Below are 16319 nucleotides of genomic sequence, written 5' to 3'. Positions count from 1 at the left end.
CAGGAAGGGTTGTTATACTGAATGGGAAAACATGCCATAGACACTGATCTGCCTGGGTATAGTTCATTTGCCTCAATTAAATCCCAAAGTGGGTCCCACCTCCCGAAACGGACTCTAACGATGGTCCCTGAAAGACCCAGGAGAAATAACTGCTGGGAAGTTCGTGCCAAGGCACAGCCACCACCCCTTCCTGATGCCAAATGGCAGCCCACCACCACCAGATGGGAAAACTAACCAGCCTTGGCCCAGAGGGTGAAGCGAGATGGGATTAATAATGGAAATACCGGGCCTTGGAGTGACCATGTGTATCATTAGCCCTCTGAAAAGATCATTTTAGGAGTCTTCTCCAGACACCTTCAAAAACAAGGGTGTGACCCACTTACAACTCCTGGCCTGGGGTAGGGCACCTTGCCCTCATATGCTGCCCACTGGTGATCCGGGCCATCCTTATGGGCAAAGGGCCCATTGAAAACTTCCCAGATGTCTGCCATGCGGTACACACAGATGGCAAAACCTTGGAAGACGTTGCTGAAATGAGAGGAATTGGTCCAGGGTGAGGATCCATTGTTAGCTACTCACACACACAGGGTTAGCAAACCCTTCCTATTAACAGTGCGGGGGACCCATGTAAGAGATGGGTGTATTGAGGAGGGATAAAATGACCAAACCAGACACCAAATCCAAAAGCTAACTGCAAATCCACGGGCAACAACCCGCCCAACGAGATGGGACTCGGCCTTCCACTCCTGATCAGCTCGGAATTTGTATCTGACTGCTCAGAGAGTCAGAATGATCAGATCACAGTACAAATCCCCAGAAGACAATGCGCTGAATTCAAACTAAGGCGGCCATCGTAAAAAGTATAAACATTCAAAACAATAAATATCATGAAAGTTACAGGTTAAAATAAGTGAATCCTAGCTATTAAAAAGGCTGAAAAAGGTCAATTAAAGTAACGAGCTAAAGAAATCAAGTGCCTTTACACAAACCCAAATCTAGGAATGGGAATGTTCACATTAGACAGCCCAATAACAACCTTATCTCTGACCCCAAGGCCTAGCAACCAAGAGACATAGTATTGCCATTTTCAGATTACACAAAGACTGCTTTAAAAGACTGAAAGATTTGCTTTGAGACGTCAGGTTTTAATATTTTAACTGTATCTGTCTTGCTCCGAATTATATAAATCACCACCTTGAAGGTCTGTTGTACATGGATCAGCCCAGCACTGTTCATTTTGAGTCTCAGATTATGCAGACACTGCACCAAGAACAGTATTTGGTATCTAATATTGATCCATAACTACAACGTATCAATCTGTAGGACCTCCAGGAGCTATGGCTATTTATACCAGCTACAGCTATTTATACATATTTACACCAAAACCAACCCAGTGCATTTGCATTATTCATCATCCTTATGCAGCTGACCTCTTCTACCATTATATAGTTACTAGACAAACTATCTCTTCTCACTTAGATTATATGCATTTTGGAGCAGGGACTTTCTTTTGCCACTCTGTTCAGCGCCTAGCCCACTGGGCTGGGATCCTCTTGGCCCTACCACAATGTAAATAATAAACAATAATAATACTGAGCAGCATGGGGAAAAGGGGTGGGGTCAAAGTTAAGGATGGTGTTGGAATGGCTGATGTTAATTTTCAAGTGACGGGAGAAGGCCTTTTGTTCATTATAGAAAGTGAGAGGAGCTGTGAGTTGTTACCTGATGGTGCTGAAGAGGGCATAGATCTCAGGGCTCTTCCCATCTTTGGTCCTCAGTAAGAAGATGTCCTCTATGGAAGAGAAGGCTGGTCACCCTGTATATCAAACTACCCCCTTCCACAGCACCCCACCTCACATCCATCTACTCCTTGATGCTCTCAGCATTTTGCTGGCTTGTCAAGAGTCGCATCCCAAGGGATACAACTATCCCTCAGCCAGTTCCAATCAATAATTCCCCCGCCCCGCTCCATCTCCACCTGCTGGGGGTTGGATAGAGTGAGGCAAGCCCCCCGCCAAGATTCTCCCAAAGAGACGAAGGCCAAGCTGGAGAGCATCTCTGGACTCCGTGGCATCCCAGAGGTAAACAGTTGGATCTTGTTCTTGTCCCCAGAGGCCCCAGGTCAGCAGCCCATCCTGATTCAGCAGAGCACTTAAGCCCAACTTCTAGCACAGACTGAACATTCAAGGCTTTCTCCTTCCACCCACCGCTGCCAAGTGGCCAGTCCCCTAGCCACACACGTATCATAGAATATCAGGGTTGGAAGGGTCTTCAGGAGGTCATCTAGTCGAACCCCCTGCTCCAAAGCAGGACCAATCCCCAATATTTGCCCCAGATCCCTAAATGGCCCCCTCAAGGATTGAACTCACAACCCTGGGTTTAGTAGGCCAATGCTCAAACCACTGAGCTATACCTCCCCCAGACAGACAGCCCCGATCCCAGAGCCTCACAGCCAGAGAGCGTATGGGCAGTTGCTCCTCTTACCCAGTTCATCGAAGTAGGTGTCTATCCCATCAGGCCCTGGGACAGAGCACACCAGCCGGGCTTTGTTGAAGGTGCTCCATTTGTTGACCAGCACCCGCTGGCCCCCTGCATCATTCTGGAAGGAGAAGGGACATCACTGCACACACTTGGAAGCAGCCTGATAAAAGGTTAGCTTAGAGACCATGAGCTTAGGAGGTTTGAGCCACATGAGCAGCCACAGAGCTAGTTTCTCCAGAGGGGACAAGATCATGGTACCTTGACAGGAGACAGTGGCAGATGGAGCATACTGCTTGACCTTCAGCTCAGATGGGATTATTGCACTTCAGGCCAGGGAAACACTGCTCCACCCCCAGCTATGATCCCTTCCCAGATCAGTCAAGTTATTATAATCAGGGCCCAAGAAGACCACTATTGCCTGAGGGAAAGGAGGACCAATCTGAGATCCATGGAGCACTCAAAATCAGTGACCACTTTGGCTGCATATTTCTAAAGTCAGGGCCCCAGAAATGAAGCCTCAGATAGTTTGAGGCAAAAATGTGATCCTAAGTGACTTGCCCAAGATCACACAATGGTCAGTGACAGATCTAGGAACTGATTCCATACAGGCCAATTCCCAGTCTGGCGTTTTAACCCCCACACCATCCTTTCTCCTTTTCCAGGCCAAAGCCTTCCATAACCCCTTGCCTTAGCTGAGACACAAAAGGAATACAGCACCAATGGAAGAAGCTTCCTATTCCTTGGAAAGGAACAGAAGCAGTTATTGGTAACAGCTGTAAAACCAGAGTCACTTAATGGAGCAGCTCTGGATTGACACAAGTAGAGCTGAGATCAGAATCTGGCCCTCCCTGGAGTCTTTCCATTAATGGTTATAAACATACCCAATGCAAAGAGAAATGAACATCAATGGGGCAATGCGCAGACCTTGCATTCAGCCGGAGTTCTGATCTTTCCCTATCAGGGAACTAGGCATTCCTTAAACCACCTCTGCCTAGCCTGCTTGGCCGAGTTAGAAGGGAAGTGCCTGTTGCCTAAGGAAAGGGCTGATGTATGGAAGCAGAAGATACAGGTTCTAGGCCCTGCTCCGACTTCTTGCCCTTCACGAATCCCAGCCTGGCCTGAGTTTATCCGTTGGCCTGTGCCCAATGGACATTCCCCTCACCAAGCGCAGCATGCGGCCCCTGATGCAGCACCCCGAGATTGTTGCTGGGATCCCCTGTCAGGCCACCCCTCGGGCCGGCTCCCTGTCCAAGACAGCATGTTGCCACTGGGCACGAGCAGAGGCGTGAGCTTTGTACCTCTGGGGCATGTGGGGTTTATGTAAATGCAGGGCTAGTAATCCTGACTCTGGGTGATGTACACAGCACTGGGCAAACTGAACCCATACCCCTATCCTTACATGCAGGCCCTGCCTATTCTGACCTAAGACCCTATACCATTCTGCCAGTGCACTTCAAACCTGCCCTGCAGCCCCCCTGCTATTCTAACCCTGGCTGCCCCACACAGCTCTGCCAATGCCTCTCCAGCCTGACCTGCAGCCCCCTGCTATTCCCGCGCTGGACTCTCACGCCGCTCTGCTGATGCCCCTCCAGCCCAACCTGCATCCCCCCTGCTATTCCAGTGCTGGGCTCTCACACAGCTCTGCCAATGCCTCTCCAGCCTGACCTGCAGCCCCCTGCTATTCCCGCGCTGGACTCTCACGCCGCTCTGCTGATGCCCCTCCAGCCCAACCTGCATCCCCCCTGCTATTCCAGTGCTGGGCTCTCACACAGCTCTGCCAATGCCTCTCCAGCCTGACCTGCAGCCCCCTGCTATTCCAGCCCTGGCTCCCCCACACAGCTCTGATGATGCCTCTCCAGCCCGACCTGCATCCCCCCTGCTATTCCAGTGCTGGACTCTCACGCGGCTCTGCTGATGCCCCTCCAGCCTGACCTGCAGCCCCCCTGCTATTCCAGCCCTGGCTCCCCCACACAGCTCTGCCAAAGCCTCTCCAGCCTGACCTGCAAACCTCACCTCCTGGAAATCTGACCCCAGGCCTGTCCTGTGCACAGCCAATCTAATGAGCAGACAAACTGAGAATTGGCCAACCAAGTAATTTCACCAGTGACCTCAACTGGGTTTACATAGAAAGGTCAAACCCTCGGCCCAGGCTAAATCCTCTTTGTGACGCTCCAGCTATGCAAAGGGGACTCGAAGCTGCACTCAGAGGGTAGCTGGGGATTCCCCTGTACAGGAATCCCTCACGGCCCAAGATGGGGTAGCCAGTTGTAGATATCATGGAAATAGGAGTTCTGTAAGAACCTAAAATAGGAACAATCCATCATCTGGCTAGCCAGGTAAGTTAGAGCAGCTGTGGGGCACCTCTAACTTGTGCCAGGAGCCAGTTCTGCCCTAGCATTTGAGGAGGCTGAGACGTAGCTCAGAGACACATTTACTTCACCCCACACTCAGCTGCATTGAATGTTAGCCCAGCACTGAGCCCCAGGTCTGCAGGGCAAGGTCAGTGTACTAACCCACTAGGCCAATTTGTTAACCAATGTGGATGACCTTTGGCACACGTGCATGCGTATTTTCCGTGTGTCTGAGGCATCGTAGGAAATATATGGTCAGTCAGTTCTTATCCCCACTCCAGCCTCTTGCCCAAACAAAGAATCCCACTCCAAGCAGGGATTGATCAGTCCAATAAATAACCTCTTTGTTCCCGTGCCTCAGTGTTTATTTCTGGGGTTAGAGCAGGAGCAGAGAATTTGCAGCCAACAGCGTTGCTCTGTTTGGATGGAGAGCTGCCATCCTCTCCTCCGGTTCATGCTGCCCACAGCCTGTTCCAAAGCAGCTGCTTCCACACTAAGCGACTGCTGATGCTGCTGGCCGACAGATGTTTCTCTTCGCCTCCCCAGGACCTCTGGGGCCTGCTAACTTGTGCTTGTGAATGACAGGGCCGGGAATTGAGCCACCGCCTTCCAGGTGCTGTAGCAATTCCAACACGATGCCTTCCTCAGAGCCCACAATCTGCTCCAGCCCCTGATTACTAACAGGTTTCAGAGTAGCAGCCATGTTAGTCTGTATTTGCAAAAAGAAAAGGAGTACTTGTGGCACCTTAGAGACTAATAAATTTATTTGAGCATAAGCTTTCGTGAGCTACAGCTCACTTCATCGGATGCATTCAGTGAAAGCTTATGCTCAAATAAATTTGTTAGTCTCTAAGGTGCCACAAGTACTCCTGTTCTGATTATTAACAGACTTCCAAAGGTTGGAAAGGAAGGGGAGGGCAGATTTCATCCCTCAGGGGCCGGTGAGCGCAGAGAGCTCAGAAATTCCAGCTCCTCTTCAACAAGGTGCTTCCAACACTGATCACGGCAGGATACAAGACTAATCACAGCCCACAGAGCTGACCCCAAAGCAAATATGTGGATAGCACAGGGGGATGGCCCCTGGGACTGAGACTCACTTACCAGCAGGGACTGGCAAAGCCAAGGATGAGTTTAGTATTGTGAAACTCCGTTGGTCGAGTCTTGGTGGCTTGGATCCATGAGAGTGTGGATAAGTGGTTCGAGGTTTGGCCCGTCTTCATCCCAGATGTTGCATGGAGGCTAGTGGCCAGGAGGCCTGGTGACATGCAGCAGTGAAATGCATCCATCTATATGTTAATTTTGCTATGTCACTGCAGCTGTGAATGCTACAGGTGGGCAGCCCCATGGGGTAGAGAGATGTATGGCTTGACATCTTCCTTACCCTGAACCACTCGAGCAAGCCTATCCAAACAGCACGCTGTGATTCCAGAGGTGGGGGGCGAGGGGAAGAGAGGGACAGTTGAACTTCAATGTTCCATGTGGAGGGCAGGGAGGGAGACCGCGGTCACGCTCCGTGTGTGTTACAGCTCAGCGGATCGCACAGCTAATATGCATTCAGTGACGGGGCCTCCACTGAGATGGAACGTGCATTCATCTCTGCATATGCAAGTAGGAAGCCCCTGGCTTGAAGTGCCTGATCTTCTAGCTTTTATTTCCTTCTGCCACATCCAGAGCAGGACTGTCCACAATTCTCTTCACCAGCAATGGAAGAAGGAAACCATAATGTCCACCTGGAAGTTTTCACACAGCTCCCAAAATATCTTAATCCCCCATCAAGGAAGAAATCTGTCCCATCTCCCCTTCCCCCCACACCAAAAAGTGCTGGGAAAAGTGTTACCATGAAAATAGAAGATTTTCACCAGGGTTAAATTTGTGAACAGTCACAATATCTGGAGAGCAGATAGAGGTCACGAGCTGAAATGTTGCCACTTTCAGAACACAAGCTGCATTCCCTAGGGACTAAGCAAACTGTGACCCAGGATGGAATCTGCAGATCCTCACATGGAAGTGGCCCACAGCTCTGACACGCAGGCTACCTGAGACGGAGTGAGACTCAGAACCAGCACAGCTGAGCCACTGGGCAAAAACAAGAGACGAGTATAAAGAAGAGACTCAAAATCTCAAACTCTCACAGGATGGGAAAACCATTCCTAACCAGCTCTACTGAGCATAGGATCACAATATGAATAAACTCAAAATTGTTTCCTGTCCTGAAAGAGGACAAAAGGTTACAATCTCATAAATTTTCATGAACCGATAATCCAAAAAAATTTTTCAGATCAGGAGAGTGGGTCAATCAAAATGCTTCATTTGGACCATTTCATTTCAAATTCAACCTTCTTAAAATGCTTTAAAACTTTTTTTAGTATAAATTAACAAAAATTTCAATATGCAAAGTTGTTTCAAAATCAGAAGATAAAATTTCTCATTTAGAAATGGTCAAAAATGGGACATTTCAACCATTTAAAAAAAAAAAAATTTTGAATCAGGCGTTTCTCCTGAAAGCAGACTCTCGTAAACAGCTTCAGTTTCAAGGAATCAACATTTTCCAAAAACAACAAACACGTTTGTCTGAAAGTTCCAAACCAACTCTAATTCTCATCCACTCATGACCAGACCTCCTCAGAGAGGACCCAAATCCTTTGCGCCAGTCACCACAGTACATCAAAAGAAGAGCAGGACTTCACACCACATAGCTGTGAGTGGAACTTTCCAAATTGTCATGATGGCGTATGGGCTCACTGTGGCCTCCAGGTCTGGAGCGCCCACTCCAGGTAGAGTCCAAAAGAGTGCTGAAGTGGCCCACAGCTCTGACACGCAGGCTACCTGAGATGGAGTGGGATTCAGAACCGGCACAGCTGAGCCACCAGGCAAAACAAGCTGCAGTAGAGGGAGAATGAGGTCCGGGATGGCTCTGGCTAGTTGCAGTCAACAAGGACCCTCTCACTGCACCAACTCGGGCCATATGGTGCCACCCAGGACCTACCTAGTCACACAGTCCCATTGAACAGACCAAGTAAGACATCACGCAGTAGGAATGTCAGAATCTGGCCCTTCATCATGCTTGCTGTTGCTGTTCCGACCCAATTAAAGTCACTGTAGTTTAAATTTGAGGTATGATGAATTAATTGAAATCTGGGAGACAAAATCATGATTGGTGCGAAGGATGGGATCACAGTGAAGCAAGACAGGGGCCAGGAAGAGGCTCAGGGTCTCTGATTTATAAAGAACAAAAGAAAAGGGGATGTAGAAAAAATGGCCAGGAAACTGGAGAGTTTCCACTTGAAATGTCAACTTCAATCCCCATCTTTCTCATCAAAGGCTTAAGTGGGATTTTTGTGCCAACCACATTAAAGAGTCATGAAGCAGAATTTTCCTAGTCTTGGCTGGAAAAGAGTCATTCGCAGCCTTGAGAGATTTCCGTGACACTCAAGCACCAGGCAATCTGGAGTGTGAGGCCTTGACTGAAGTGTTTAGAAAACACTACAGGTGACTTTGTTCATCTCACTCCTGAAACCCAAACGGAAGGACAAAGCAGCTTTGATTTCACAGTTAAGTCTGGAAGAGCCAGAGCCAAAGCCCATTGAAATCAAGGAGGAGGTGCTGTGGGCTTTGGATCAGCTGCTCAAGACCTGCCACTTTGGTGGTTAGGAATTTAGGAGACCTGGGTTCAATTCCCAGCTCTGCTACAGACTTCCCGTGCAACCTTAGGCAAGTCACTTCATCTCTAGGCCTCAGTTGCTCATCTGTAAAATGGGGATAATAGCCATGCCTCACAGGGCTGTTAAGGTTCAAGACTAATGAGGGCCATGGAGAGAGGATTCTGGTTGGCTCTCTGGAAGAAATTTCCCAGTGGTGAGATCTAGCCAGCTCCTGCAGGAAGTGGTGTGAACTCCAGCTCTTTGGACATTGGAGGCTGGACCAGGCAAAGCCCTGACAGTTATGGGAGTTGAGCTCTCTTGAAAAATCTACCCAGAAATGTCTGCACCAAGCATTTTGCTAATACCAGAGGAGTGTTCCCCCAGCCCAGGCCCAGTGTAGGGCTGCCTACGTTGTCCCCTTCCAGAACATGGAGTGCTATAGACGTTCAGGATTGCATATAGCCCATGGGCAGTCAAGGATGGGCAGCCATAAATTAGAATGGCCAGGAGCTGCTCACACTTATGCTGTGGGCTGTTTCGGCCCCTGGAGCAGTCTAAAACCCAGAATGTGCAAAGGGGTCATAAAACTTCCCCAGAAGCTGAAGCCTGCTGAAGGTGTAGCCCAGAACCAGACCCCAGTGTTCCAGGCACTGCTGCTTTGTGGCTGACCTAGTTAGCAAATGGGGACCCTTTTTTGTGGAAAATTTCAAATTTTCACAAAAAAACAACCAACCAAACCCCTGAAATATTTTGGCTATAAATGAAAGCATTTTGATTCTGAAATGTCACTGTGGTGTCTCATGGGAGTTGTAGTTCAGATGCCTTATGCTTCTATTCTCTTCTAGAGGCCACGTTCCCCAATAAGGCAACATCTCCCAAGATGCATCATGGTCTTGCTTGTTGGGGGGGAAGCAGGGCATCATGGGAAATTAAGTCTGGCTGAGACACCTGGTCCATAGAGGAGAATGGGGGCATGAGGGACTTGAATTACAGCTCCCATGGGGGATCGTGGCAGCATTTCTGAAGTGAAATATTTTGGTTTTGGGGGGTTGAGTTTGATGAAAAATGGTTTTCCATGGAAAGTGACTGAAAAATCGCATCAGGTCAAAATCCTCGTTTTCCACTGAAAAACAGTTTTACCAAAAAATTTCTGACTGCCCCATTGGGCACCTTTGAAAACTTTACCCAATATTTGTTTTCAGAACAAAGCTATTTACAGGAGGATGGGGGCAAATAGGAGTGAGGAAATTCCCCCATAGTTCCCCCCCATTAACCCCCAAAGATACAGTAATGCTACCGGGGGTCCCACCACCCAAAACTCATCAGAACAGTCACTCCAATGTTACCACACATTCCCTCCCATGACCTCACCACACAGATTCGCCCAACACGGCTGAAGATGGCACGGCCTTTGCCATCTGACTCCACTGCTTTCTCTGTGAAGAAGAAATAGACCTTGTCATTGTCCCGGTCGTCATTGTCTGGGATCAAGTAGGCGGCCACAAACTTTGGATCTGCGTGAGAGAAAGCCCAGAGCAGAGCTAGAATATACGTGGAAGAAACATGAAGGACAGCATCCAGCCCAGCACTGCTCCAAATGGTGCAGTCCCTGGCAGAATCTCCACTGCGAGCGTGGCTGCCTGTAGACCCCCAGGTCCTGGCTGCAGAAGCAAACAGGAAGCCAACAGCCAGTCCTGTCAGATGGAGCATCCCCTTCAGTCAGGAGTTCTCAAACTTGCCATAATATGGGCCACATCTTAGCAGGCCACTGTACCGTGGGCCAGTTCTGCCCTCCTAAATTCACCATTGGGCAGCCTCCTGCCATGCCTCCCCTCCCATTTGCCACTACCCAAGCCACACCCTCCCTTCCCATTTGCCATCTCCCAGACCAATGCCCCTCCAGCCTGGTCATGCATACTGTGGCCTTCTGCATGGACCTACAGTGAGCACTGCATGGTGGGGTGGGTGGCATCCAGGAGTTGTATTAAAGAGGAAGGTGGCTGCAATTTGCTTCATTTAATACCAATTAGCTGGGACTTCAAGCTCTAGGGGTTTTGCCGAAGTGCTTCCCCCCTAGGCAAAGTCAGAGAATGTGCTTTTACCATTCAGCAGGCGCTGATCCATCTCAGTGCGTAGAGATGAGCGGGCCCCCATGCTGCGGAAGATCACCGAGTCCCGGCCCAGGAAGTCTGCAGTGAGGCCTGTGTACAGCTCCCCTCCTGGGAAAACAGCCCCACAGAGAAAATAAAACCCTACAGCACGGCCCTGTGGACTGCAAACCCATCCTGGAAAAAGAGGGCAGAACCCTTGCAAAGGGATTGGGCTATATATATGCTATGGGAAGTCTATGGCCTGACTGAGGTTAGAGTCCCTGAGAGGGGAAAGACCCTGATCTGGATTTCTGTGCTCACCTGGAACGGAGCCACTGGAAATGTGGACTTCAGATGTTGGCTCTAGCCAGGGAAGAATCCCGAAGTAGATTTCTAACTGGTTATAAATTACTCTAGGCCCAACTGTGCTGTCCAAGAGTGCCATGTCTTGTCAAGGCTGGCAGCTGTCGAATTCCACTGTCCCTAATATGGCTGCAGTTGATGATCTTCCATAATAATTTCTCTTCAGTCTATGCTTTAGCAGCGGGGACCCAACTGACCTGAGATCTCGGGGTTATGAGGGTTTCTATCAGGGCAGCTCAACCCTAAGCAATGGTCAGTTGTGGAGGGTCAAGTCTTTTGCGGACCCAGCAGGACACTTACCAGTGAAGGTGCTTGCAAAGGCCCTGTTGGGCTCATGTGGACACTTGCCCCGCCCATTCTGCACACTCGTGGGATCCAAGCTGAACACATGCTGGGAAGAGGAAGGATACACAATACAGGGTGAGGCAACACAGAGATGCCACCAGGCTGACTAGAACACAAGCTGGGTCAGAGATCTAGGCTGGAGTCCAGAAGCGATGCCTAGGGGGGTGCTTGTAACATGGTGGTCAGTGGCTTGGAGCCTGCAGCTCATCTACGTAGGAATAAGATACACACTGGAAGGGACTGGGATAAGGTGTGTGCGACACCAACACAGACTTACTATGACTCTGCTCTGAATGTGGCCCCATGGGTCTAGTTCTGGGCAGCTGGAGGAGTGGTCTTGGCCCTTGTAGCCTGGGCATTCTACATCTCCCAACATCCCCACATGGCATCAGAGGATGCTGGGCATCTGACAGCGCTGCGTTCCAGAATCTGGGGGTGCCCCTCCTCCCAACACAGCTCGGGGGGGGGGGGAGTGGCGGGGGGGGCTCTGCAGCTAAAGCCTTTTAGTCATTTTCAATGAGATGTGAGGAAGAGCCACAGGAAAGGCACAGCTTCAACTCAGCAGGAGAATTGGTCTAGAATAAAACACAGAGAAAACTCTGCCAAAAGAAAACCATGGTCCTTTAGAACAGGAGTCCTCAAACTTCATTGCACCGTGACCCCTTTCTGACAACAAAAATTACTACATGATCCCAGGATGGGGGACTGAAGCCTGAGCCTGCCCTGGGCAGGGGGACCAGAGCCAAAGCCCAAGCCCCACCACTCCAGGTGGGGTGTCCAAAGCCATAGCCAAGGGCTTCAGCCCCAGGCCAGGGGCCTGTAACCGTGAGCCCCGCCACCAAGGGCTGAAGTCCTCAGGCTTGGGCTTTGGCCCTGGGGTGGTGGGGCTCAGGCTTGGGCCCAGGGTAGTGGGGCTTGGGCTTGCGCCCCGGGCCCCAGCAAGTCTAACGCCAGCCCTGGCGACCCCATTAAAATGGGGTCCCAACCCACAGTTTGAGAACTGCTGCTTTAGAACAAAATCCTCCTGCCGTGAGCCTGGCCCCTTGGCACTGGGGTCATGGGAGACTGAAATAGCTCACGCGCTGAGGGCCAGATCCCTAGCTGGCATCCATCAGCTCTGCTATGGAACTCTGCCAATTGACACCGGCTTAGGATCTGACCTCAGGTGTCCAGAGCCCTATTTACCCCTCTCCCTGGGTCCCTGTCCATGGCATATTGATGTATGGAAAGCTTGGATTCCCGGCCCAGGTCACAGAAAGTTTGAATAACCAGGCTGGTGCAAGTGGGGAGGCTTGCAGTTCTGTCCCCACCCCATCGCCCTTGCACAGCTGACATGCTGTGCAGTTTTTGGCATCTCCTGTCTGCCTCTCCCCTGACTTGGTGGCACACAGCAGGCCCTTCACGCAGCCTGGATCTCAGCTAGGCAGCCGTGGCTCCATGCCCCCACCCAAGCACAGCCACGCTACGGAGCAGGGCCCTGCCGAATGTCTGCAGGGGTTCTGCAGCACCAGGAACAGGGCCCCAATTGTGTTCTGCGCCTGGTGTGACTCTGGGAGGGGACGCAGGGACAGGACCATCCCAGGCTCTAGACCATAGATGGCTATGCTGAAAGGGCTCTTTCTCCTCCACACTCAATACAAGAGGCTCAAAGCCTGTGTGGAAGAAGGGGGTCATAGGGAGGCCATGCTGATTAAGAGCAGGGATCCTGGGCATGAAAAGAAATGTCATGTACAGAGCTGGCCAGGGCGAGGGGGTGGGAGCAAGGTGGGTGGATCCATGCGGCAATTCAGCTTTGTTCAGAGGTGGGGTAGGGAGACGTGCTGCTCACTCTCCATGGGGCAGCGGAGGTTCCTGGGTCTTCCCTGGGGCGGATGGTGGGTTGTTTGCATGGAGCGGCTCCCCTTGCTGGGCAGGAGGCTGGCGTTGTGTGGGACCAGTGCTGTGCACGGATTCCCCCCGCAGTGCAGAGTGGCCTTATACCATCTGCTCATCCCTCTGCCGTTCAGGTGGTTTGCTCCAAGCAGGGCAGGTGCCACCCACCAACACCCTTGCGGGGCTCACCCACTCATGCTACATTTTGGCCATCTGCCTTCATCCCCCTTCCCCCGCCCCAACAGTTCAGGATTGTCTTTTCCTCCTTCCTTCCCATTCCTGGCTCCTTTTCAATCTGCTTCTTCCCCATTTCTCTCCCCTGCCATTGTACCTAGTGCTGCGGGGCCTGCGCCTCCATGAAGCATAAAGAGAGTTAGGCCGGACTTGGGGTTGGAGGGGAATCTGGCATTGCAGCTGGAATCAGCCTCATGGCCCAGCAGAACATATCCCCACTCCAGCCCTTCCCAGGACATTGCAGAGGCTGGATCAGGCCAAGAGACAGGCCCCAGAGTCCCAGCTCTGATGTAGAGCTGAACATTCTCTAGTCCAGACCCTTCTCACAATCCTGCCATGGCCACGCGGCACCAATAACCCCAGGGCAGCTGCTCTAAGTGCTGGGATTTCCCTACAGTCTTGCCAGTGATCAGTGGCACTGTCTGGCACCAGCTCTCATCACAGGGGCTCCCGCAGGATTCGCTCTGCAGGACTCAGGCCAGCTGTCCCGGGGCGCTGCCTTACCTCGCCACGATGTCCCACGTCAATGAAGGCGCATACAGGGTGGAAGGCTCCTGTCCCGCAGGCCAGCAGGTGAGTTCGGTTGAAGGGGTGAAGTGCTCGGACATAGTTGGCACATTCCGTCTGGAAGAGAGACAGTAGGGAGTGAGGCTGTTTGATCAAGCGGATCTGTCAGCGCATGGGAAGGACTCAGCACCGCCTTCCTCTTTGCCAAGCGGCGTAATATTCCTCTGACTGTGTGTGATGGTGCAGCGGGTTCCTTAGCAATGGATGGTTGCTACAACAAACACCTTGTAAGTCACCACCTTAATTATCTTGTCTAGTCCACACCCTACCCCACACGGTGTGGCCAACTTGTGTGATTTTATTGGGTTGCCTGATTGGCTGATTGCGAGTTCCTTATGTTGATTACTGAAGAATATCCGGTGGACACTGAGGTTTGGGAGGTTGTCGTCCCAAGGTCAGAATCCCTATTAAGCTGGGAACCCCGACGTGCACGCTTGCAACACTCACACTCAGGAAAAACCTTCTCTATGTGTAATAGTTTTCTTACTACAGTTAGCCAAGTTACAAACACTCCAAGCCAGCAAGGTAGCTAGAGAGAATGCAGAATGAGCGTCCGAGCATCCAGAGACTCACATCAGCCCTTGCAGAACAATCTGACATGGTAGTCATGCTCTTCCTCCTCAGCGGCCGCATCTTCCTTGTCACCACCTCCAATGGTCATCCTCCTAGCATCTCCCAAGGCACGCAGGCCGAGTTACAGCTTCTACAATGCCTAATGCATATTCAAGTAGGGATGCCAGCCCCTTTTCCTTATCGCCATTTCCTCACCCTCTGAATGCTGGGGTGCCCTCCCGCCATAGGTTCCTAGCCCATTTACCTTAAGCTTCTTAGCAGAAGCATCAACTCGTTGCCATGACATTCTTGCGGTCAGACATCTGTTGATGTTCCTAACTGAAGACACTGCAAGCGGTTCTAAAGTAGTATCTGTGGCTACCTGTCAGCTGTTTAGTCACTACAGCGTTCTGTCTTGTGATATCATATGATCTAGGGTTACTGTTGGTTAGCTGCTTGTACTCCAGCTTTTCAGGCCTTGATTGGTTTGGCTAAGCTATTATCTTTCAAGCTTTGAGACTTACAGTCTCATTGCATTACTGCCTTGACTTGTACCTATGCCTTCCCTAGCAAACAGCTATACCCAAAGGCTACACTTGCGCATCTTGCCCTATTCGGTGCTTTTCTTGAAGCCCCCAGTTCCTGGAGTCATGAGGTTAACACTAAACAAGCAGAGTCAGTTTCTAGCCCTCCTGGTTGCAGAGAAAATGTGACCCATACAGACCGAAGAATCAGAAGAATATGAAAAAACCCCTCATGTTTTTTAAGGCAATTGCATGGTATCTGGGGTTTTGAACACTTGGAGGCGGCAATGCTGCACACGCCCTGCCACAGGACCCTCAGATGAGCACACGCGCGGACACGTTGCTTGCGAACCGAGCAGACCAGGGGACGACAATGCAGTTGCATGACCCCTGGCCCGGGATGTGGCAGACCCGGGTTCAAGTCCCTGCTCTGCTGATTCAGGGCAGAGTTCTTCATCCCACATCACCCCAAATCAGCTGGGTCTCCCACCCAACCCCGCAGCTTACAGAACAAGAGTCTCTCTCATTTCATGGAAGCCGATCAGTCTCAGCAAAAACGTCCCAACCAGCCCTATTTGGGAAACAGCTGGCCGGCGAGTTGACAGCGCAAGACATTGGTGCTGCTTTCTGCAACTGTGCACTTGCCCTTTGTTTCTACAGAGCAGGGGGAAGAACCAAATGAGTCCCAGTGCATTACGTCCATGAAATATTACAGCTCCATGCTCCTCCTTGCCCCCCCCCCCCAAAATCATCCTAACCGCTCTTGGAAAGCTCCCATCACACTGGGATTTTCCAGCCGCTCCCCCTCGGCTGGGGCAGGGCAGGCAGCATAAACCCAGTCCCTTGTCCTTGGGCACAATAGCAGGAAGCAATACGTGCTCACTCACAGCTGTGAAGGTGGGAGGGCAGTTCAACTGCCACACTGCAGGGAGTGAGACCGTTCAAGGTCCCTGCTCCTGCCTAACAGAACAATATAACTCCCAGGGGGCAAACCCCTGCACCAGCTCCTCAAGTCAAATGGTTCCTTCCCCAGGCGCCCCATCATGCAGTCACGGGATCCCCATGCCACGGCGCTGTCATTGCTTGGAGAGGCAGGTTCCTGTATTGGCGCTCGTCCCCTTCCTGGCTGCTTGGCACGTATCCCATTCTCCACCACTCCAGTCCAAGCGACTCCTTCCCCCGCAGAGAGTTCATGTCATCCCCCAACCCATTGTAGTATCTCAGGCCAGGAAGTGAGGTCTTCATATTGCTTTGTGCGGGGGCTTCCTGTATTAGTCCAGCGGAGCTGCAGACAGTGCA

The 16319-nt window shown here is 51.1% G+C and overlaps 1 protein-coding gene across 1 annotated transcript in view; it reads right to left on the bottom strand.

The window, feature by feature from the left end:
- Positions 1–16319, bottom strand: part of SEMA3G (semaphorin 3G) — a 67020-nt gene that overhangs the window by 11457 nt on the left and 39244 nt on the right. Inside the window, exons 4-10 of the mRNA XM_073352540.2 lie at positions 13882–14001; positions 11227–11317; positions 10576–10692; positions 9845–9987; positions 2485–2599; positions 1723–1792; positions 384–528 (exon numbers count right to left, since the gene is read on the bottom strand). Of these exons, the coding sequence (XP_073208641.1) occupies positions 384–528; positions 1723–1792; positions 2485–2599; positions 9845–9987; positions 10576–10692; positions 11227–11317; positions 13882–14001 (801 nt within the window). The remainder of the gene's footprint in view (positions 1–383; positions 529–1722; positions 1793–2484; positions 2600–9844; positions 9988–10575; positions 10693–11226; positions 11318–13881; positions 14002–16319) is intronic.

The sequence above is a fragment of the Lepidochelys kempii genome, chromosome 7, assembly GCF_965140285.1.
Source record: "Lepidochelys kempii isolate rLepKem1 chromosome 7, rLepKem1.hap1, whole genome shotgun sequence".
NCBI lineage: Eukaryota > Metazoa > Chordata > Testudines > Cheloniidae > Lepidochelys > Lepidochelys kempii.
The sequence above is the reverse complement of the archived record's forward strand: the minus strand, read 5'-3'. Positions and strand labels throughout refer to the sequence as shown.